This window comes from Cinclus cinclus, chromosome 2 (genome assembly GCF_963662255.1).
Source record: "Cinclus cinclus chromosome 2, bCinCin1.1, whole genome shotgun sequence".
Lineage (NCBI taxonomy): Eukaryota > Metazoa > Chordata > Aves > Passeriformes > Cinclidae > Cinclus > Cinclus cinclus.
Window position 1 is genome coordinate 94,220,236 of NC_085047.1, and position 25,552 is coordinate 94,245,787.

The 25,552-nt window shown below is 37.4% G+C and overlaps 1 protein-coding gene across 1 annotated transcript in view; it reads right to left on the minus strand.

The window, feature by feature from the left end:
• MYO16 (myosin XVI) overlaps positions 1 to 25,552 on the minus strand; it is a 258,913-nt gene that overhangs the window by 49,396 nt on the left and 183,965 nt on the right. Inside the window, exon 27 of the mRNA XM_062515094.1 lies at positions 8,815 to 8,917. Coding sequence (XP_062371078.1) covers positions 8,815 to 8,917 — 103 coding nt within the window. The remainder of the gene's footprint in view (positions 1 to 8,814; positions 8,918 to 25,552) is intronic.

Sequence of the window (25,552 nt, forward strand, 5' to 3'; positions counted from 1 at the left end):
GCAGAGAACTATAGTCTAATGGTATTTTACACAATGACACACATTTTCACAGAGCATTAATGAAATTTAGAAAAAGCCTTAATACTATTGTAAAATGTGTCTTCTTGCAGTGTACATGTCTACAAAGATATTATAATGACAAATACAGGGCACTGATTTTTAAGGACTGAAATTTTATTTTTAAAGGTTAACACTCTCTGCTTCACTTCATATATTTTAAAAGTCCTTTCTTGTCTCCACAAACTAGTGACATTGCACTGATACATACTGAATAAACCTACATTTTAGCATAGTTTATTTATGGCCTTAGTATAAAGTATGAGAGTAGTCTGGTATAAAAGCAAGTGACATCAAGCATTTATATATGCTTTTTTTCAGGAGCTGAACTTTAGGGAGAAAAACTGTCATTTAGGTCTCTGGGAAAGGGCCAAATAATGCTCACCCCTTTTCCCTAAACTGTACAAACCTCACAGCTCTTCATACTTATGAGGCAACATGAAGTTCTGCCTTACAGGAAAGGAAGTGATCAGGCAATCTAAGATGCATCTCAGTAGGGGAGACCCTACCCCAGTTTTACCTCATGGGATCTTGGTATTTACCAGACCTATAATTCTAGTTTTCAGAATTCTAGAAACAGACACAGCACCAGAATGTGGTGGCATATCCTCCTCATCTCCTCCCCATCTCCTCCCCAGGCCAGCTCTATGATCCAATTCCTAACCTGAGCCAAACCACTCATTCACAACACAGAAAAAACAATAGGAAAGGAAAATTTCTCATGAATGAGAAATACAGGTGACAGGTGACAGGAACAGCAATGGCACAGAGAGAAAGCCCTAAGGCAGGAGACTGGAAAACTAATCACAGACAAATAAGGGATGAAGACTGGGACTAAATATGAAGCAAAGTATCTAGCAAAGTGTCATGAGGCAGGAGAGGTGGGAAGGGAGAGAGGAAGACACAAAATCCAGATCTGAGATGCAAAAGATATTGTAAAGAAAATTGAGTTGGCAAGACTAGAAATCCTAAGTAAAACCTGAAAGATGGATGGAGAGAGGGAGGAATATATTCTAGAGGGAAATACATATATTTTTCATAGAAATATGAACTTAAAATAGAGCTTTGTGTTGAAAGAGTGAGAGCTTGTGAGCATCCTGAGATCAAATTCAACCATCCATCCTATTCTCTGGCTGAAGGGAAGCAGGGGTTTGTCTAGTGTGGCACAAAGTCACTGAGAAAGCTTGTGGGTAGTGCCTGGTCCAGACAAGTCTTTTGGTAGTACTGGTGAGGTCGAAAGTCACTCTCTGGTGGTTTCTGCAACTAGCAAATTATTTCCAATATATAATGGAGTGACAAGATGAAACAAAAAGAAAATAATGGGACAACATCATTTTACTGATATAATCAGTATGAGGGAAAATAGATGCCTGTGTTCTAACAACTTCTGTTAGTATGAACCCCCTCACCCCCCAGTATTTTGTTTTTTAATTACCTAAAAGAAAATTGACTTTTAAAAGTAAGATATTAAAAACAAACAGGAAATTTACTTCAGTTAAAATTACTAAGTAACAAATGAATGAACATAAAATTTATGAGCATAAATTTTATAAACACAGGATTTATGAGCTCCAAAGTTTTCCTACTTGAGGGAAAGAAAAAGTTAAGAATCCCTTATATATTAGATTACTTGCAAAGTACTCCAGTACTCCAGCATATCAGGTACAAACAATTTGTATAGCATGACCACTTTAATTTTAAGCCAAAATAAACAGTTCTGTTTAAAAAATAACCTAAAAGATTCTCTGAACTAAGCATAAAATTTACATATGTATGATTTGATACACTTCTGCTCATTCCTCTGATTTAATCATATGCCACTTATGTTCTTCTACATTCTGCTATTTAATGATAAATATAATTTTTTCCCAAAAAGGACCATAGTGTGCTAATATTATGTACTGGTACATTGAAATTTAAAAATACTTAAAGACAGCTCTATCAAATCAAATAAATGAAACACCGATAAAACAGTAAAAAATATTATTTTGACTGACTGGTTAAGAACTGTGGATCAGACTTTGTTTTCCCTTTGCAGTTCTAGAATTGTTAGAAGAATTTAAAATCCCTAAATGGACTTCTGGGATATCTCCATATTGAGGACTTATTCTCTCTTTCAACACTCATGACTGCAAGTTTGGTAATACAGCTCCACAGTGGCAAAGATAATTTTTCCGCAAACATTGCTGGCTCCTGAAACAGCTTCAGCAAAGTTTGAAGTTGTGAAAGTGTGAACTGGCACTAGCACAGCATCTATCTCAAGCAACTACCTCATTTGGAGCTTTATTAACTGACTTTCCTTTACTGCCTATTTCATACCTGATGAGTCTTTGAATCATCCTATTTGAAACTTAAGACTTGTCTTACTCTTTGACAAATGAGTGATCTCTTGTGTTCAGAATTCAAAGCTACTGATAAGAAGGAATCATTGTGGGTTAGGGGAAGCAGGCTAAGTATTGGAAAGATAAAATAAGACAAAGCTTATATTAGAAGTTTTCAAGGATTGCTATCTTTTAACCAGATAAACATTTCTAGCAGTCAGAGGCTGAAATATTCACTTTCAGTGATGTCTGACCTCAGCAGTACTTGTATTTAACAGATGCACTTTATAGTAAAAGCAAACTAAAGTGATGTTTTCTTTTTCTTGTATGGTACTAGTTTGCATTTCAACAAGCTCCATCTGAAGTAACTCAGAAGGGTTAATTGCAGACTACTGACCTTAGCTAAACAAAATGTAGAGCTCCAAGTTTTGATGAGAAACCTCAGTAAGCTACAAGCTAGCTCATTTTTATTGAATTTATATTTGCAAGCTTAACAGTGTGAGGAATGACAATCCAAACAAATGAAAGTTTCCTTATGTCAGTAAAAAGAGCCAAGGACTGTTTGTGCCCATGCTTCTCCCAAAGCATGATAATGTTTGCAAATTAAGTCATGCCATTGGGATGGTAGGTTTTGCTTAGCTAATGCATCACTGTGTGACAATAAATGAACACAACACTGAAAATGGGGATTTCCTAATATAAAGACCTTCACATATTCTGGGGGATATGAGATTCTTCTGCTTTACATGGACCAGCCAGTACTTCTGCTCAATTTAACTCTGAAGTTACTAAATATCACCTCACTGACTTCTCCAGGGGTTAAACAAGTCTGTTTCTTTCTCTCTGCGTGGAGTAGAAATGGCTTGTTTTGATTTAGCAATCTGATTTTTCTCTTACATCAGATGTGCTTGAAAGTCACAGCAAGCAGCCAAGCTTTTAGTGATCGAGTATATATTTAAGCTGAAAGAATACCTTGTCAAGACTACACACAGAGTCAAGATGCAAAAACTGCCTTATATTAGTAGCTCTGCACTTTTGTAATTCCAGTACTTAAGTGCATGACTGAAACTGCATGGTTTGTCAGCTTCAATGAAACCACTCTTTTATTGTCCTAGTTTAGCTATCTCCAGCTCAGCTTACCCAAAGAACAACATTTTATAAAGCTTTCAACACTTCCATCCTTACGTGACAAAAAACAAGTCAGCAGGGAAGAAGACCAGCCTGGCTGAATAAGGAGCTTTTGCTGGAACTCAGGGAAAAAAGGAGAGTTTGTAACCTTTGGAAGAAGGGCCAGGCAACTTAGGAAGAATCCCAGGATGTCACTAGATCATCTAGAAAAAAGGTTCAGAAAGGCAGAAGCTCAGCTAGAACTCAATCTGGCCAAACTGGGAAAGATAATAAAAATCATGTCTATAAATGCATTAACAAAAACAAAACAAAACAAAACAAAACAAAAAACCACAAAAAACCAAAAAACAAAACAAAACAAAACAACAACAACAAAAACAAACAAACAAACAAAAAAAAAAAACACCAAAAAACCAGACCTCAAGACAATCTCCATCCTTTTTTGGATGAAAAGAAGGCAGAGGTATTTAATGTCCTTCCTGCCTCCATCTTTAACAGAAAGACTTGGTATTTTCATCAAGGCAACCAGGCTCCTGAGCTGGTAGACAGGGCCAGGGGACAGGATAGACTCCTTGTGACCCAAGAGGAAGTAGTCAGTGACCTACTGTCCCACTCAGACACTCGGAGGCAATGGAAGGGGTTGATCTGGGGGTAGTGAAGGAGCTGCTGGAAGAGTTCACTATGGCATTCTCCATCATTTATCTTCAGTCCTGGCTAACCAAGGAGGTCCCAGACAATGGAAGCTTGGCCAATGTGATGCCCATCTACAGCCTGAAGGAAGATTTGGGAAACTACAGGTCTGTCAGCCTGACCTCAGTGCCAGGGAAGATTATGGAACTGATCATCTTGTGTGCTACCATGCAGCACTTGTAGGACAATCAGGACATCAGCACCCAGCAGATGCTGAAAAAGAAAAGGCAGGTACTGCCTGACCAACTTGATCTCATTTCATGACCAGGTGACCAGTCTAGTGGATGAGGGAAAGGCTGTTTGCTTTACTGGATTTTAGTCAAACCTTGGATTCTGTCTCCCACAACATTCCCCCTGGAAAAGCTGTCAGGTCATGGCTTGGACAGCTGCACTTTTTGTTGGGTTAAAAACTGGCTGGACATCTGGGACCAAAGAGTGGTGGAGAATGTGGTTGGTTCCACATCCAGTTGGTGGCCAGTCACTAGTGGGGTTCCCCAAGGCTCAGTATTGGGGCCAGTTGTGTTTAATATTTTTATCAATGGTTTGGGTTGTCACCCCCAGTAAGTTTGTAGACAACACCAAGGTGGGTTGGAGTGTAGGTCTGCTAGGAGGCAGGAAGGCTCTGCAGAGGGGTCTGGGCTGGGTCAATGGGCCAAGACCCATTTAGCCTTTCAGGCTTGGGTCAGAACGGCTGCAAAGCAGACTGGCAGAAAAGGACCTGGGGATACTGGTTGATATTAGCTGAACATGAGCCAGCAGTGTGCCAAGAAGGCCAATGGCAGCCTGGCCTGTATCAGGAATGATGTGGCCAGAAAGGCCAGTGAAGTGATTGTCCCTCTGTATTGGGCACTGGTGAAGCCACACCTTGAATTCTGTGTCCAGTTCTGGGCCCCTTTCTCCAGCAGAAAAACTGAAGTTCTGGAGCATGTCCAGAGAAGGGCAATGGAGCTGGTGAGGGCTCTGGAGTGTTCCTGTGAGGAGCAGCTGAGAGAGCTTCCATTGTTTAGCCTGGAAAAAAGGAGGCTCAGGAAGGACTTTATCACTCTACAGCTACAATGAAAAGAGGTTGTAGCAAGGTGGGGGTCTGCCTCTCCCCCAGAGAACTGGTGACAGGACAAGAGGAAATGGCCTCAAGCTGTGCTAGAGGAGGTTCAGATTGGGCATTGGGAATAATTTTTTCACTGTAAGGGTGATGAAGTATTGGAACAGGTTGCCTAGAGAGATGGTGTAGTCACCATCCGTGGCAGTGTTCAAGAAACAATTCGCATGCCACTTAGTGCTATGGTCCTGTTGATGTGATGGTGTTCAGTCAAAAGTTGAATTCAGTGATCTTGGACATCTTTTCCAACCCTAATTATTCTATCATAATAAATACTTTCTTATAACACAAACTGGTGAAGCAAGCACAAGACATTGGCCAACTAATAGTGTTTGCTCTTATGCTCTGCTAAACAGTAGAAAATAAACCAAAATCAGACCCTGGTATTGGATCTTCTGCATTTTTTTGTCTATTTTAAACAGACTGCAGTATTTACAAGAGAAGAAAGAACATGTTCTGTGAGTAGGGTCTGAGCTTTGTTGTTTTGTAGGTTAATAAAACACTCTTCAAACACAGCTTATGTGAGGAAGAAAAGATAAATTGTGCAGCAGGAAATAAATACAAAAATGCCATTTCCTTTATTCATTTTTAGGGATTTTAATTCAAAACACTTTCCCCTCCCCCAGGTTAATAGCACCTTTCTCAATATGGGATGGTACATAATCAGATGAAAGTTAAATAAAGTATCATCCAGATTCAGTCAGCTAAAAAGTCCATATCTTTCTTTTTCCCCCTCTGCCTTTGAGCTTATTGGCAACTTCATCTTGTGAGGATGACATATATGCAGGAGGTTGATTTCAGATCTCAGTTGCATTCTCCTAAATATCATCATCTTTGACAAGGGTGTTTTAGCTATCTTTTCAGTTCATTTTTTTTACCTGAATTTGCAGCAGCTCTTTAAGGAAGTGCATGCGATAGTGCTGGGGAAGACAGTTTTTTGATTTATTCATGAACTCCTGCAACAAATAGATTTTCAGATCCAGCAGTGACTCATTTGAAGTAGTTACTGCTGGCAACAGTGGCTGAATATACTGGTTGTATGTTTAATTCCCTGCTTTTATGGATGACTTTTAGTAATGTACTACAGATGACTCCTTTCTTCTCAGTTTGCTAGCTGACATCATCCTTGCTTCCTAATTCCTTTTTTCTTTCCTTTTCTCCTCCTTCTTTCTACCTTTTAAGTGTTTGCTTTTTTTCACAATCCTCTGCTGTAAAAGCATAGAGGAGAGCACCCATGACAAATGCAGATTGTGTAAGCTTCTTCATTTAGATTGTTATTTAAAGTTCCACTTTTGTGATTAGTCCAATGAATCAAAAAGATAATTGAGAGATTATGTGACACAGACATTAGTCACTACTGCTGATAGTTAGGTATGTGGTTTTGAATCACCTATACAAAATAGGTAGCTACCAAGCTGGTATTCACAGGACATTTAAGAAATTAGACTTAGAGTGAATTTTCTTCTTAAATTTTCTTCTAGGCTTTTTCATCTTTCCATTTGTTTTTTATACCTCTCTGTGGCTTGAAAAAGGTGTATGGAGGAGGTCACTCATTTTTTCAAACCTTGTTCCTTGCAGCTTAGTCTGTTGCCATGTGCTTCTTAGTCACTGAGTGACAGTGGTATGACTCTCAGCCCCAAACCCACCTATTCCATTTAACTTATCAGTGTCTCTGAAGAGTTTTGTGCCCTTCTGGTGTGAGGGAGAATTCATTATGCACTGCTGTAGTTTTACACACCTGGCTTCTCCTGGAGTTAATGAGATTCTGTCCGTTTGAGTCTGTTTGAGATCACAAGCTTCAGTCCTCTGCAGGATGGAAGGATTCTGTTTTGTGATTTCCTTTTAAATTTTTTGTCTTCCAAGGTTTCAGGCTTGTTTTCAACAGCCTGTCACTACAGAATCACTAGTCTTGAGCTCTAGGCTTTCACTGATGACCAACTGCTTTTTTTCTGTGCTGTAACAATTGTTCTTCTCTGGGGAAATAAACTTGATAGGCATCCTGCTCTGTGTTTCGTGACTGGAGCATACTATACAACTGCTGTTACACAGCTTTTGTCCAATGTGAAGCTTGTATCCCCACACAAGTTCTAAAGGTGAGAGGCTCTCTCATCTCTAGGTACTTGCAAGTGCAGGTACAGTTTCTAGATGTTAATGATTGGGTTTTTTTTATAGGGAACCTTGTGGCAATGATGCAGAACATAGATCAGAGCAAACTTACAAAACCTGGGTAGGAAAAGCAAGTCCAGTTTAATACTGTTATCTTTTTCAGTCTCTTGGTCTTTTCTATTGTGGGAGAGGGCTATATGTGCCCTCTACTTTGCTTGGTGGCTAAACTGTGGCTTTAAACAGTATTTTTATGAAATAAAAATTTTCTTATGTGTCTGAGTGCAGGTAATCATGTTTGTGCGCTCCTAGCCTAGTGGGGGCCTATTTTGTTCCTGTTGTTACTAAGGAATCTGAGCCACTGAGAAATACCCATAGCATACATTCTGACTTAGTCCTTGGTCTTTATAAACAGCTTGCAGAAACTCTTCTTGGGCATCCTAATACTCAGAGGTCATACATTAATTAGAAGACTCCATTCTTTAAACTGGCAAGCCTATAGGAGTGCCCTACCCACTGTCCAATCCTTTAACTTCACATTGGTCTCTGAAATAGGTCTGGATGCTCTTGTGCAATACATTTCATTTTCTAGTCCTGCTAGGCCAAAAAAAAAAAAAAAAAGCCTGATTCTGAAGTTCACACTGCCTGCAGGAATGCACTGTATGTGAAGCCACAGAAAGCTTAATTTCTATTCAATAGCTTCTACACTGTGCAAGGAAACACATTTTTCTTTTTAAAATGTGCATATTAAATAAATCAGTCCTACTCAATTACAAAGCTATCCAAAGCAGAAAACTGAGTACTCTGGACAAGTGGAGACATTCACCTTGCACTCTTCCTACTGATGAGAATTAACTAGGATATAAATAGGATAAGGAGACAGGATAGAGAGTTGATAGTTTCCTGTTTAGTGTTTGGTACTCTTTGTTTTCCTTTTTCTAAACTTGATGTACAAGCAACCTCAGGGTCTCTGCTGTATCTGCAGGTCAGCAGGCTGGCACCTACAAATGCACTGACTACCTGGGAAATCCTAATTAGCTGTTTTGAGTCTGCCCTGTCATGACAGTAGAGAATTTAGCATAGGATTTTAGAGAAATAAAACATGTAGGGTTATTCAGGAACCATTCAGCCACTAAAATGTATATACCAAATACTTTCAAAAATCTGGATAAAAATTAACATAGTGTGCACGGTTAATTGAATCCTTTTCTTCCCACAAGACTACCGTGATTTTTTTGACACAATGATCACAGCTACTCATAGAACTCTGAAAATCTGTTTGATAATTTACCTAAGCATATATTAAATGTCAAAAGAGTACACTGCTGCAAAGGATTTGGTGGCTTGCCACCAATGGAAATGACTCTGCTAGCTTGTTTAAAGAATGATATTTTAATTGCTTTGTAGATCACAAACCTGCCAGCCTTGTAATTTACACTGCTGAAGAACAAGACGACATCTCTCCTTGGCACTCCACTTCTTCTTCTCTCCTGCTGCTGTATCAGCCAAATCTTTATACCTAGAAAAATCAGCAGAGGTAGAGTTACTCTAATGTTGGCACCTTTGTCAGTCTTCCTTTGACTCTCAAACCTTCCATATCCAAACTGGAAGCTTGGGATTCTGATCAGGGTGAAGAAAACAAGAAGGCAAACCACTCGAAATCTTATATATTATTAGACAGGACCTTGGTTGATAACAAGTGATGCCTAAAACCCAAATTTGCTTCCTGTCAGTTCTTTGGATGCCTCACTGAAAATCAATGCCAAAGGAATGAGAAGCTTCCCCAGTCAAGATCATTGGGACTGAACTGGGTCATAGAAAGGAGGAAAATATGTTTTCAGAATGTGTCATACAACTTATGCTTCTTGAAGAGTAATTAATAAGAAAGTGACATCGACAAAAATTATTTTCCTCAGTCTGAAATAAATTTTCTTTTTGAACAGAAAGTCATGTAGCAAAGAGACTTCCAGGAACTTGATCAGTTTACACTACTGGAAAGAAGTCCAAGAGGAGGCTTGATTATAGCACTGAGTACTTTCCAAGACAGAAAATGCTGGATATTAAAGGGCTCTTTGATGCACCAGATAAAAATATCAAGGAAGGAATCTTAAGTAATACAAAGTCCAGTAAAATATAAAATTCAAATTTATTTGGATTTATTAAATTCATTGTAACTTATTACTAAATGGATGAATTTTATACATCTTAATGCTAAATAATATTACTATATTTTCTTAAGAGTTATTCCTCTGTCTGGATCTGACTGCATGTAATGAGTCAGAATGCCTTTTCATTACAAAAAGGCAGGCTTTGAAAAGGATATACACTTTGCAAACATGTCACTTTTGATTAAACTCCCAGTGAAATTGATAAGTTTTGAAGTTTGTGTGCTAATTACATTTCCTGACATTTAATATATTTATTTATTTACTTATTTGTTTGTTTATTGAACAGCTGAATTCACCTATAACTCTGCTGCAATCCAAAACTGTGCAGTCTTGGTACCCCTTGCACCCACCATGGTAGGCACAGCTGCAGTGCTGGAATGACTCTAGGGACCTCAATTGTCCCAGAAGCTGCGGCAACTCTGGAGCATCATCTGCAGGTAAACTGCTATAGGTCCAAATTTCACCTAGACTTCTAGTTTTGTGCAGCTGCACAGACCCTTGGGTACCTCAGTTCTGGAAATATTCTATTGTCTGGTAGCAGTCCCATGACTAAGTCTATGCTAGTAAATGAGAAGTGAGAGGGAATGTTTCTCTGGCATACAAACTATCTGGCAAAACCCTAGCCTGATGATTTTTTTATGCATTTAATATTACGTAACCTGCTATGTTCCATTAAACTCTGTCCCCTTCCCACAGAGTGTAACTATGTTTAAGATGCCTTCTTTGACTTGTCACTAGGCTGTTCTAGCTCCCAAATTGTGCCCAGAAACTGTTTTGAGGACTGCTGGTTAGAAGGGTCCAAAAGTTCACCACAGATACTTGTGTCTAGTCTCATGCTCCAGATTAGCATTAGAAAATTTGGGATAGCATTTTCCCAATATTCCACTAACTGTATGGTCACAAAGACATTTATTTTATGGGTTTCTATTAAGGCTGGGGTCACCTTGTTTCCCTACTTGTAGCAACAGGTTTTTCTTGGAAATCTAACATCAGAGGTGTTAGAGAAAAAAAATGATGGAAAGCTTAGCAACTGCTGACTGAAGCAAAGATGAGTAAGCATTGACTCACAATGCATGAAGAAGTAACCGCAAAAGTGGTCAGCCTGAAACTCACAGCAGAAACCCAAAGAAATATATTCCCCTCCTGAAACTAAGCCAAATTAAAACTTAAAAAATTTGAAGTTCTAAGTTTGGCTCAAGTTTTCTTTAAAGACATACAAATGATAGAATACAAGGATAGCCAAACATTCCTTACAATCTCTATTATGCAGGATGCCAGACAAAAATGATCCACCATTTTTCTCCAGCTTTTAAAGTCTCTTAAATTCCACCACATTATCCTGGAAGTCTAATCAGAGTTCACAATCCCCTTCTTTCTGTTAAAGCAAGCTCTATCTTAGAAAAGGAGAATGGGTTATGGTAGTAGAGAAAGAGGAAGCTATGAAAATTTAACTCTGCCATAAACTTCCTCTGTGAATACAGCAGGACATTTGGAAGATTATCTACTTTTCCCTATGTTAGACACTGAAAAGCTGTGCTCCTAGCCTGAGTTAGTCACCTTGCTCTCAAAATGGTCTGTGAAGCCACAGGGTGACTTGTTCTATGCACTCTAGATATTCTGATAAAATGAGAAGACATTGCCCTCTGGAGGTGCCTTTCTCCACTGGCCACAGATGGACTCAGAGGAAAAATCCAGACTTTCATTCTGGGTGAGGAGAGGAAGCTCCCCTTTATGCCTCCTTGTCTGATTGAGCTACTCATCCTCCAGAATAACTAACAGGGGTCTAAGAGAGCTTCCTTATTTGTCCTATCAGTGGTTCAAATCTACTGGCTAAGCACTCAGAATAAAAAAGTACCTTTATGTCTTGGGTTATCATCTGTTATCAACCATTTTCAACCATTTCTTGTACAAAGATAAGAAAAGCAAGAGGTTTGCAGCTATTTTTCAGCCACAATGGGCCCCAGGTTGACTCTCAGTCCAGTTGTGCATATACCCGTGTCAATGCCAGGGAATTAATGAAAGTTCCTGAATGAATGGGAATAACAGGACTACACCTGTTGGTGGCAGCCCATATTTGTCCTGGACAGAAGGCATGGTCTAACCATAAACTTACATAATTTCTTCTGTACTTAGATTTGAATGAGTGAAAAAACCTAAAACCTTCTTCTTTAAATTGACAATGAGCTACAATATAAAGAAAGAAATAAAAACGTTCATATGTGACATTATTATCAAAATGCAAAATATCTTTAGGGTATCAGACACTTTTTGCTGTGGATTGCTCTTGTGTTTCCATGCAGACACAATAATTTAATATCATCTTAAATTTAATCACTCTCAGGAATACCGAAAGAACTTATTATTTTTCAGAATTTATCACAGAAATTAGTAACAAGAATACTGAAATTATGGTGCAGGCTTTTATAGATAAACTTGAATTACTTTCAACAAAGGGACTTGCTTCTGGGGAAATGCAATCTGGGGAGTCTTTGAAACTTTCCCTTACAGAGAACTCTTCTCCTAGAACTCCAGCCTTAGTTTACTCTGAAGTGAATGAACAAACCCAATTAAGTACCAAGCTTCTTTCTACCTGACAGGTCACAGTAGATAATGCAGAATATATTTGTAGGGCTTTAGAGAGGATCCTACGGAATCCAGAAAGCATACTCAGCGCTACCTTGCTAAAAAAAGGTCTTTAATTCTATGAAATACATTTCAGCTAAACTTGGGTAAGTTACTTGTCTAGACTTTCTTAAGATTCAGTAGAATTGAGTATTCTGGTGCCATATTCCTTACTGTAATATTGATGTTTACAATAGGTCAGATGAACTGTGCACTGTAAGAGCATCATGTCTTTCCAGTGAATATAAAAATGCTCTTGCCTCCACCCTAGACATCTAATATTAGATAAAGTGAATCTCCCTCATAGCCAGGAAGCTAAAAAAACCCAGTATTTCATGGCTAGCCAGAGCAACTCATTCGCTAAGGTATCAAAAATAAAATACAAACCAGGGAGATCTAAAGGATTAATTTGAACTAACACCACTCCACTGCCATGTCAAGACTAATGTACTGTTGATTAGGAAGTAAATGCAAAACCTCTTCTAGTTACAAGCTGAGACAGTGAACACTGCTATCAGGGTGAAGGGGGGGATCTTCCCAGCACCCATCCACATAACATCAGTGTGAGAGAAGATCAATTTTCCCCAGCTTTCTCCTTTAGCACCCTCCTTGTCCTAACTTGTCATTTTCAAAGGCATAAACAGAAGAAAGACATTCTGGCTAGACAGGCTCACACTGTGAGCATGTACAGACTGGCTAGGATTCTCTGGTGTTGCAGAAATGTGCTTTGACCTCTCTTCCTTTGCTTCTGAATGATGTGCTCTATCAGGGAAATTTTTTGTTTGTTTGGAGTAGATACTACTGCCAAAAGCTTGTGAATAGGGAAAATTTGGTTCTCTTGGGTTTTCATAGATAAGGATGTTATCTAATCATTTTCTTCCTCACCTCTCTAAGTGCACAGCTGACAAGATCCAGCAGGCTGTTTTTCCCCAGGACAGAATATTGTGCAGTTCACATTATGGCACAGCAATCCACAGCAATGTTCTAAGGCTCAGCACAGTATTTGATTTACACAGAGTGTGCACAAATGGGCTGTAGGGCTGTACTCCCAGTTCTGTATGCACAGCAAATCTTTAAGCATTGGAATAAACACGACTCACTCAATTGCAATAGCACAGTTTGATAGAAGACACTAAAGGATAAAACAAAGCAAGAACAAAGGGCAGAAAAACAAGCAGCTCCAAATCAATAGCTTAATAAAAGATGTCTTTGAACTGAAGCCACAGAACTACTTTTGTTGGTTGGCTGTTTTGCCGTTCATATTATCAGTCTCTCTCTTGCCTAATTAAGAAAGAAACACGATAAATAATAAAGTTAGAGGTAGCTACTGACTGCAATCCAATATCCTCAGTAAGACGATAGTTTCTAACACCACAAGTCAAATCTTTCCTGAAGGAAGCTGCTTCCTTCCATGTCTTTGTCTTGTTGCTTAAAAAATAAAAATCACATATGGCTGGCAGGTAACTGCTTTAGAATACTGCTAAGTTACGTACTTTTAAGTTTTAAATATCCAAACACAACTTATGTAAGGAAAAATGAGCGACACTCTTGTCAGTATAATTCATTTTGTTGTAGTTTAATTTTCTCTTTCTTTTGCTTACTACAGTGTAAACTGTTTGCCAAGGTAAACTGTTATGACTTAATAAGATGTATTAAAAAGGTAGTGAATAAAAGGCAAGAATCAAAATTAAATTGTGTCCCATATTTCTGCTAGAAGAAATGCAAAGACTGCCATCATAAAGGTTCAGGTTGTGCTGTCTTGGTAAAGTCTCTTTTTTCCCCTTTCTATACTTCCTCTTCTCTTAGACTGAATAAAAAGTAAGACATATTTCTCAGATAAAGATACTACCTTATGACAGATGATAAATAAATGAATTGCAAAAATTATTTTTTTCCTGAGTTTTATGGGTTTTTTGCATTAGGCTTTGTGACCCTTAATCTTTTCTAGACATCTGAATTTCAGTTTCGGAAGAAAAGAAGTAATGAAGACGTGTGTCTTAGTCCTGGTTTATTTATTCACATACTTCCTGTAATTAAGCAGAGGCTTCCTCATCTCAGACAATGTGGCAGCAGAATAGTGAGTAGAATATAAATTATGGTTCGGCTCTTGGGATTAGTGGATTCAACTATGCAAATAAAAAAAAAGAAAATTCGCAACATCTGCTAAAGATTAGCTAAAGATTTACAGTACTTTTGCAGCATCTTACTTAAAGATGACACTCCCATTCCATCTTGATAAAGCAATGTAAAACATATTTACTTTAAAAATTGGCAAAAATCACACATTGTCTCAGAAATATACTAGCATTGAGCAAACAAGCAGCTCTACTACATCTATAAGCATATACCTCTAACTCTACCTCAGCAAGGGTTTACATTTAGCTCCTGCTAGACAGGTAGACATCTTGATAGATATCTTTTCCATAGATAATTACATCTTCATGGTTGAGCATCCCACCAACATGAACACAGGGCCATAAAATGCTTCACTGTACACAGAATATATGAGCTATAGAATAAATTTAAATTTCTTTTTTAACCTGCTAATTTGATTGTGTTTAATAAAAAGGTGTTGTAGGACTAGTGTCCTGTCCAGTGAAGCTCCTTTCCTTTTTCTACAGACACAGTCATGTGATAATAGGGCATCAAAATCAAAAGTCCTTCAATTGAAACACCAAAGTGTACTTGTAGTTTTCCTGCTTGGACTCCTGGTGACATTTCTACTTCAGTGGTTCACTGTTTGCCAAAAAGGCACTGCCCAGCTCACTGGGAAATATACTGAGATATCTGTATATTGCAGAAGTAGAAAGTAAAGCTGGAATCAAATGGAAATTGTGATATTTAAGAGAAATAGGATTAGATTTGCTGTTCCATCTAGAAAATGCTTTTCTTCTTCATTCCTTTTGGTCTTTCTTCTCCTGTGCAACCAGTACTCAGCCAAAGAGGAATGGGAACATATAAAACCCTTTCCACAAGACTCACTAGTACCTTAGACAACATTTATTTGGATTATGGGGAAGGATTTTCATGCCTTTTAAAACCAAATGGCAAAATAGCTTCTCTGTGAGATTGTTTCTATTGCTGCTCTCTTCTGTGAGAGCTTCCCTTGTGCCTCTGAACCCTGTGAGTGCTATCAGCCTGGGTAACAGGGATTCTCCTGGCTGTGGATTGAATAATGATTAGACAAACTGTCCAAAATCATCATTTTCCAAGATATGCTAAGGTCGTCTGCCAAGAGTGGCCCAGATTCTGCTCTCATTTAGGGTGAAATACAGCTGAAGTAATTCTGTTAAAACAGATGATTTTATGCCACATTGGTCTCAACAAGAAAGCAAAGTAAGGTCCAGTGATTAAGATGCATAAAAGGATTTTATGTGCATGATTACATAGGATTTTGTATCTGCTCTCCGATATCACCAGTAAAAACCGCCTATTATTATTCAGCTTGACTAAGAAATCCAGTTTTAGGAAGTGTCATTCAGGTTCTTCTGCTGAAGATTAAATGGCTGCAAAGAATGTCAAGATATGGATAAAGAGAAAAAGGGTGCCATGAATACATGAGTTGAGTGGAAAGAATTTAACAGCTGCAGAGTCATGGAAAGAAGAAACAGCAGAAGGGTGACAGTTGTTCTTGAGTGTGAAGCAGCTGGACTGCATCTATACAAGTCCTATGACCATAAAAAACCAGCAATCAAGATCAACTAATATTTTTCTAAGCATTGAAATCACACAGACATATTTAATTAAGCAATAAATAACAATGAATTATTTTAAAATTATACAGGAAAAAATAAATTAATCTATGTGACAATTTGCACCTTAAACCAATAATTCAGATTTCCTGCACAGTGCCACTGGTAGAAAATAATGTGTTGCATACTGACTTCTTTAAAATACGAGTTTTAAATATATGCTGTTTGTATTAATTTAAGAGGACAGAAATTCTAACAAGCATTTCCTAGAAGAGTTTCAATGTATAAGGATTAGCGAAAATATTAGTAGTTGATAATATTTTAACAGGTTTATTTCTATGGCAGGCTTTAACTGAATTTCTTCCTACCACACATAAATCTATATCCATTATCTTTGTCAGCATGTGATGCCAGCAAATTTTGAAGTATTTAATAGTGATTTTTGTTGGAACCTTAAGGTTCTGAAATAAAGTTATTAGCTGCTGGTTATAGGCACATCCAACTCAGTTTGTGAGATATAGGTCAATAACTTTCATTATGCTTATTTTTGTACAAATTATATCTATTTTTATAATCAATGCTTTTAGATGAAATCCAGTCCTGTGGTACATATTTTAGTACATTGTGACAACGTTTCTCCATGTTTAGAAATAGCAGAAGCTTTGAAACTCACAGATGTAAAAAAAAAAAAAGCACAGATTTTTATAAGGAATATACGGGTTATTTAAGTGATATAATAAACTTTTTTCAATCTGAGGGATAGGAAATGTCAAGTGCTAGTGGAAAGCAGAGGTACTGAGGGTGGCCCTTAAATCTAGAAATTAAATAAAAATTTTAAAATTTCACAGATCTTGACAATAAAATAAAATCACAAGAACTGCTGAAAGAGTTCAGCCAGAATTATGCTCACGTGTGTCCAAGTTTTATGACAGCCTAAGGAAATTAATGTAGTTGTATGCACCTAGCAGTGGAGGGAGAACAATATCTTGAGATTCTTACTGAAACAGCCTAAAAACTGGGACATTATTCTCTATTGCACAAAACAATAGACTCTGCAAGAAGCTTCACTAAATTTTATGCATTCTATACTAAATGTAATATACATAATGCTGGAAGATTATTCAGATTGCACACCAAACATTTGAAAGTTAGGAACCATCAGACTTAACTGACCATGTCATCTTTACTTTCCTGTATCTGGCTATTTAATGACCTAATTACATCCTCCTGCTCAAGGGACCCCTTTTCTTGTCAATCTTGTAGAAATGTTAAGTGTATGACAGACATGAATAATTCAACTGACTTCAATAGTTTACACACATTTACACATTTGTAATTGCTTTAGCAAATGAGGGTTGCATTATAAGATTCTGAAGATGCCCAGCAAACAATGCTGATATTTATTTTTAGCCTTCAAAATACAGCTAGATGTCTTGTTTAGAAGTCAGGTGTTTGGCCTCCCACTGAAAACTCCAGTCAAAAGAGAAATTCTTTTCTCTTATAGTCAGTCATTTGTGTACTCTCAGTAAGCCCCAGAAACACCAGTAGCTTTACCATTGTCACTGTCCAAACTCTGTGACATGTAACACAAGGACCGACACTTTGGATTTACAATACTAATTCTGTGGGCTGGAGATGCTGTGGTATAGCTTCAAAAACTGCATCTGTCTCGACTCCAAAATGTTGTTCTCTGATTAATTTTAGAGCATTAATTCTTTCCCTTGCCATAGAATGGAGCTACACTGAGTCTGGGAAGTACCTGCAAAAATGGATAAACCTAAGACAAGTCAGTTGAATCCCATCCTAAAAGTGATCACTTTTCTTCATACCCTACAAATTAACTCCTGGTTAATCAGGCAAGTCACCACAGGCATATGAAGCTATCTTGTGCATTTCTTGTTTCCAAAATATCAAAAAGGACCTAATGGGGATAATGGGGGAAACAAGCCAAATGGATACAAAGAAACAACTCCGAAGGGCATGAAACAGAATAGTCCATCTACAGTCAGACTGTATGGAAAGAGTTATTTAGGTTTTCCATAATATGAGTAGCCTGGTAACTCTGGCTATGCTATCACATTGTACAAGTAGATTTGAAATGGTCTGTAACCTCTAAGACAGTCCCAAAGACCTTACATCTCAGAAATTCCCCAGGGTGATTTGCTCCAGTTCTAGTCTTGCCAGGGAGAATGCCAGAGCATTCTGGGTTCTCGTCATCTCTTACATTATAATCAACTCCTACTGGTAAGGTTTCATGAGGAATTAGTAATTTAGAGTAACTTTGAGTGCTGTAAATTATCCTAAACTGGGCTCCCCTATCTGAAAGGGTGGTGAAAGGAAAAGAACAAATAAAAGCTGGGGGTGGAAAAAGGAAGAGGAGACCTTCAGAGTGATGATGTCTGTCTTCCCAAGTCACCAAGTATGCATGATGAAATACTTTCCTGGAGATGGCTGAACACCTGTCTGCCAATGGGAAGTAGAGAATTAATTCTTTATTTTTCATTTCTCTCTATTCAATTGTATTTATTTCAACTTATGAATTTTCTGACTTCTCTCCTAATTCTCTCCCTCACTCTACCGAGGAAGAAATGAGTTAGTAGCCACCTGGGATTGAGCTGCCAGATGGGATTAACCAATGACACTTCTTTATCCAAGTGCTTTTATTTGGGTGCTGGTGGATGAGAAGCTGGAAATGAGCTGGCAAAGTTCATTTGTAGTTCAGAAAGGCAACAGTATCCTGGGCTGCATGCATAAATAAATAAATAAATAAATCAATAAATCAATGTGTGACCAGCAGGTCAAGGGAGGTGATCTTGCCCCTCTACTCTGTCCTTGTGATTCCCCATCTGGAGCGCTGTGTCCAGCTCTGGGGTCCTCAGAACAGGACAGTGACCTGTTGGAGCAAGCCCCAAGGAGGGCCATGAAAATAGTCAGAGAGCTGGAATACCTGTTCTGTGAAAACAGGCTCAGGGAGCTGGGCTTGTTCATCCTGGAGAGGAAAAGGCTCTGGAGTAACCCTACTGTGGCATCCCAGGAACTAAAGGTGGCCTACAGGAAAGCCAGAGAGGGACTTTTGACAAGTGCAGGAAATGATAGCACAAGGGAGAATGTCTTTAAACTGAAAGGTTTGAATTAGATATTAGGATGAAATTCTTTGTTGTGTGGTTGGTATGGCTCTGGAACAGGTTGCTCAGAGAAGCTGTGGATGCCTTATGCCTGGAAGTGTTCAAGGCCAGGTTGGATGTGGCTCTGAGCAACCTTGTATAGAGGAAGGTGCCCATGACAGGTCATTTGGAGCAACATATGATCTTTAAGGTCCCTTCCAATCCAAACCATTCTATGATTCTATGGTAATTACCAAAATTCCTAGGGACACAGACATTTTGAAAATCACAGTTTTAAACTTCAAGGATGACCTTCATTCCTTATGAGAAGTTAGGTATATGAATTGGCATTTAAAGTGCCCTCAAGACTGATGATTTTAAGATACATCATTTACTCACTTTGCTTGCATTCTGAAAGAAAGACAAAAATTATTACCCTCAGTCAGAAATATCACATCCAGCTCTAGGTCTGAAGCAACAAACTCCACAATGGCAAGACTGCCATTTGATATAAATTGATATCATTACATCTACTTTAATGAAATGCTGCTTTTGTAGCACCAGCCAGATTACTTCTTGCTCTCCTTGTAAAGATTTAAGGTATCATGGCACATATCAGTGTAGTGCTCTATGGATTACTGGTACTGCATAGCAGACAATAAAGCTGAAAAGGCCTGTGTGATGATGACCCATCACTTTGCAATCTGCTCTGTATATCATTCTCACTGATGCTCTAACTTGCTCATGAGACTCTGAAATGTTCTGCTGACTTTTTAAATTCACAAATTATATATTGTGAAACATTATAACTTCCCTGCTTTCAAGAGGAAAAAAAGGGAGAGGGGAAAGAAAAAGTAAGTGAACAACAAAATACTTCTGGATGAAGGGAGTTTAGATATTCAGTGTTGACTCATGCATATGATTTACAAACAAAAACAATACATCTGTATAATACATCATCAGCTAATAGCATGAATTTGGTGAAAATATTACAATAGCTGTTAGAAAGGACTTTATACAAAAAGGACAGACATTACTTGACAAAGCAATGACATCAGCATTAATATAATCTTTCCTGAGAAAAAAGTCACCTCTTCAGAATGATCTCTAAACAAAGTCAATTACTTGAAAGAGTTAATAATAATTCCGTGAAGTTTTGATGCAAAGACCACTATCAGAGCATTTCCTTATCAATAACTGCTCCCCTGACTAGAAGTACAGAATTCAGGATCTGCAGTTCAGCGTAGCTTGAAGAATAAATTAAGAACTTCATACTAAAATCAGAGGAAAACCTCTAATTAGAAGTCTTCAAACATACTTGTTTCACCCTCACTGCTATGCTTGCCATAAGAATCCATTATCATTGTGTTCCATAGTCTTCCTTCATAATATTTCCTATTAAAATGGATGTTATGCCATGTTTTTAAGTTGCTTTAAAACAAAAAAGTTATGTTATCAAATGTTACCTCTTTATTTCTTTTTTTTTTTTAAATAAAGCTTAGAGTTGGTGATTTAGATATTTTTTACCATATTCATATAGGAGAGTAAAGTTAGATTATGAAAGGAAGGAGAAGGAGAAAAAGAGGGGAAGATGGCGAAGAAGGGGAAAGGAAAAGAAGACAGGGAGGAGGATGAGGAGGAAGAAAGTATGGCATGTACCTCCAAACCAGCATCTGATACTGTCTTAAGAGGATAAATTACTTATAAAGCTTCATGGCTGCATTAGCCTAAATAAAACTAAAGATTACATTGGTGCAATTTAAGTATTTTTAAAAGATTATTAGAAATAGTAAATCATAACATTCTAGTGACTTACATCCTCCTGCAACAATACTGTAAAGAATGTCTCTACATACAGCCTTCATGTTCTCCTTCAGGCTATGAAATATTCTCTGCTCTTCCTTGAGCAGCCACAGAAGGCAGGATGGGACCTCCATGATAGAAAACACAAGGGTAAATTGATGGAATTAAATCCAGGAAAGACCACCTAGAAACCTGAGAGACAGTAATGAAATTCCAAGAAACACTCAAAAAGTGCAGAAATAAATGCAAGGAACAGCAGACTAGAATCTGGGCTTTCTGAACAAGATTTTTGCCAAAGAAATCCTGCCATTCTCATCTTCTAAGTGAAAGGCTCAGATTGCTTATCAGTTCCAATAATCCCCAGATCTTATCCTGAGCTTCAACAGCTCTGAGTGTTTCATATAAACTGGCAGGGAATGCAAACACAGATGCTTATTTAAGGACCTGTGTAACTGGACCTTGCAGTCTCCACTGCTAGGCAGTGTCTGAGACACAAGACACATGGGACATGTGAACCTTAGTTTCTAAGTTAGTAGTGCATAAATTCTTCCTTGGGTAAGGAAACTGAAATACAGAGAGAGAAAAGAACTGTGTGTAGTTCAGCAACTTGATGAACAACATTAAAGTAGAAAGAGAAAGGAGGAATCATTTTAAATTCTATTCCAATTTAGAGAACATGGAGTGTTTGTAGAGGAGGATGGTACCAATATAAAATTTCTCAGAGGGAGTGAAACAGAGCATCTTACTGCCTCACTTTTACCTGAACATCCCTGAACAGCTGTATTCTTGTACTTTGCTGAGGTCACCTCATGGGTCTTTGATCATTATAATTACTTTTAAAAATTTATATTCAAAATGGCTTTTACATTTCTTCCCTGAGCACTACGTGAGGTGAATGCCATAAAAGTCAGCCAGGAACCATTTTATTGACTGATGTAAAGAGATTAGATTCTAAATATTAAGCTCATATAACGAGGTTCTGTTTGTGCCCCAGAGAGTTTCTGAGCCATATTGTTCTGCACTGGAAACAGAGCAGACACTTGATACTTACTTTTCCTATTACATGGCACCAACTACCAAAACCATAATAAATTACTGTTTATACTAATGGGCTTTTTTGTATATCTTATTCTAAATTAGATATATTTTAAATTAGAATTATTTAAAATTAGATATAGTTTTAAGTAAGATATCAAAACACTAAATACTGGAAAGAAACAGCCATCTGCAGACAGTTGCTAATTCTATGTCTATTTTACTGTTTTCTTTCTTCCAAGAAAAAATGTATTTGAGGATACTTTACCTGTGTGTACAATTTGGGCTGCAAACTGGAAACTTTAAACCCGTTAAAATTTGTTTGTCCCACTGCCTTGATTTAAAAAGCAAAGCTAGAATTTAAAAAGATAATCCACTGAGAACCATTCTGAAGAATTCAGAATGAGAACCATTCTAAGCAAAATATACGGGTAAACTTTTCTAGCAGTGTAAAATGTGTGTTCCTTAAGGTTTTCTGTTTTTAATATTTGGTAAAAACTGATCCCTGTCTCTGTGCTTACAGAGCTTTAGAAATTGAGCCAACATGGCAGGTAAATTCAGCAAAAACACTGCATCTGGAGTTTGCAAATCTGTTGGAATCACATATATGATTTCTTATCCTATTTTTACGGGATTTAATAGCATCTGAACTTATGAATTCTCATTTTATTATATATTCATTGAGAAGAAGTGTCACAGCTTCCATTTAATAACGAGAATTTCCACAAGATTTCTCTTCTGATCAGCAAACTCTGGTGAGTGAGAGGTGCATGTCACAGCTGTCAACTTTGGTAAGACAGAAGCAGAACCAGTAAACCCAAAAGGACAGCAACAGAAGTAATGATTAAGCTTTGTAGCTCAGGAAGATATGCTCTTGCAAAATATGACGTTTCTTTAGCTACTCTTTCTTAAGCCATTGTAGGAGTTCAAATACAACTCATACATAGGTTAAAAACAAGTCATACTAATCCCTAATTAGATAGAAATAGAAATTTATTCAAATTTATCCAATTAAATATGCACTGCTACTGTCTGATTGCTCATAGAATATAGGTTTTCCACTATTACATCCTTTTGCCACAAAGTTCCCTAATTCAAACACCCTGTCTTTTTCTAAGCCAGCAAAACAAAAACAACAAAAGTGGTTTAATTTTTAAATTAATAATTATTTTGAATTCTGACCACATCAGCTACATGATAAGGAAGACACAAAACGTAAATGCACAGTGCACAAGAATCGCAGGGATGGTGAGAGGGGATATTAATGCCTTATCTTTTGGGAATTCAGGTTGGGATTAGGGCCACAAATTCTCTTTAGAATACTAGAAATACCACTTTGACAGCAAAGGAAATAAAAGTTTTAAAGATAAAAAACTCCATCAGCTTCAGGTCTGTAAATCTATATGGAAATATGACAAAATTATTTCTCATTCTAATCAATGAATAGTAAGAGAACACCAGAGTTTGGATGAATGGCCAACAAAACTAATACAGTTAACAAAAAATCACCAAAACAAATTATCTGGTTTCTAAAAATATCCTGTCAGTTACCAAGGCAATATAGAGATGTAGCACAAATGAAGGTTTTTTAGGAAACTTTTTGAAAAGGTAACTCATAATCTCTGAATTCAACATTTTTTTTCTTACCTGCAGTCTGAAAAAACATACAGCATTAAGAACTGACAGCACTTTTGAAATGTGGTCTGATAATATATTTTTCTGCTTAAAAAATTATTACTTTTAGCTAATAAAAGAACAAATAGTCACATTCGTAAACTATTAAATGGAAAGAATTATCCAAATACGCTCAATGTGAATATGAAGGTTAACTTGTCATGGTGAATAAAGTGAAAAATTCACTCCTCTACAAAGAAAGATAAGCTTTGGCCTGTGTGGCATAGATGGCTACAGTAAAAAGCTTCACAATGCTGATGATCTTTTTCAATGCTTCTGGACCAAGAGCTCTGTATTTCTATTTACACACAAATCTAAAAATTCAGTAGTATTGAGAGATTGCATGCAGAGTGATTATTACTAAATTCTGAGTAGGTTCAACCTATATTCACAAAGAATATTTTAAAACAAACTTCATTTTTGGTGATACCATGCTAGCCCCATCACTGTTTAATTAATTCTATGTGCAACAATAAAATTATTATGACCTGGTAGAAAAATAGAAGGGGCCCAGCTGCAAAAAAGCTTCAAAGGTAATTTATTGTGGAGGAAAAGTGATAAAAATGCAGAGCAACAAAACTAGAACACCTTAAAGTAACAGCATAAATGTTGCTGGCATCATATTTTTGAGGGTTTTGTCTCACTCTTGTTACTGCAAATAAATATTTACTGTGAGACACCAAATGCCCTCTAGACTTTAGTGTAAAAATTTGTATTAGGGAGGTACTTGAAGGTGTTGATGAAAAAGAGTGAATTTACATTTTTAACAAAACTTCTCAAAATTAAGAAAATATGCCAGACTTGTGCCTGTACTATTAAGAGTGCCATTCTCTGGCACTGAAAATTACCTTCGTACACATGGTTAATTTCATTTACCCTTTTACAAGAGAGCAGCAACCTCCACCATCACCCACCAAGATTGAGTCGAGGCCTGTGGTAATTTCCAACCTTTATCTGGGAATTGCAGTGAAAAAGGCTGGGTGGCAAGTATCTGCCAGAAATCCCAGTGAGGATCTAACTTCAGGAAAGCTTGTGGCACTACGTTCATGTAACAGTGCCTCGAAGGTCCAGATCAGTGATACAGAAATGTCTATGTAGAGATTGCCCATACAACTTCAGAACATGAAAGCTTTCCCAAATCTCCCATTATCAGCATCTTCTTCTCAACCAACCTGCCCAGCTCGATTCACACTGGAGGATGAATATTTTGGCAGGACACAGACAGTTTATTTATGAAAGAGATGGAATTACAAACTCCTATATTCCTGTATGAGTATAGGAGGCCGTAATTCAAACTCAAACTCACTGTTTGAATATCTACAGAGAGAACAATTTTTTGCCCAAGCAGTAATTTAACATCCACAACTTTTTCCAAGAATACAACTGAAAGCTGTGTGTAAGCAGCTGATATTCCCATGCCGTTTTTCAGAAGTAAAATAATACAAAGGCCAGATCATGACTGGTAGATATATATCAATCAAGGAGTAGAACATGCAGAGAGAAAGAACTTGTCTTGAGTGCATGAAATTGCTAACAAATACCTCTTGGGTAAGACGTCCTCTGTCTTTCCCGAATCTTTTGAGAATATAAGTGACCCAAAAGCCTAACACTGAACAGGAAACGGGGAACAGGACTTTGCCTTCAGACAGAAGCAAACCTTTTCATCTTTTCACATTAATTCAACATGTCACTGATTTCTAACAACAACCATAACAAAAATGGAGTTCTGACATGAGCATTAGTATCTCATGACCATGCACAAACAAATTCTAGCCTATGAAATACAATGAACCCATGACACCAATACTTAGAAAGATGAAAAATTAAACAATTTCTTCTTCTCCTTTTTAATTACCTGCAGATGATATGCAATATTTGATATTTTTTAAATCATACAAACAGCATGAGCTGTAAAAGAGAGCACTTTTATGATTTCATACCTTTAAAACTTAATTTTTCTGATGATCTTTATAAATATATTTCTGCATATCAATATAAATTTTATAAATTTATAAATGCATTTCTAAAGTTCATTATTTGTTCAATTAAAAAGTAA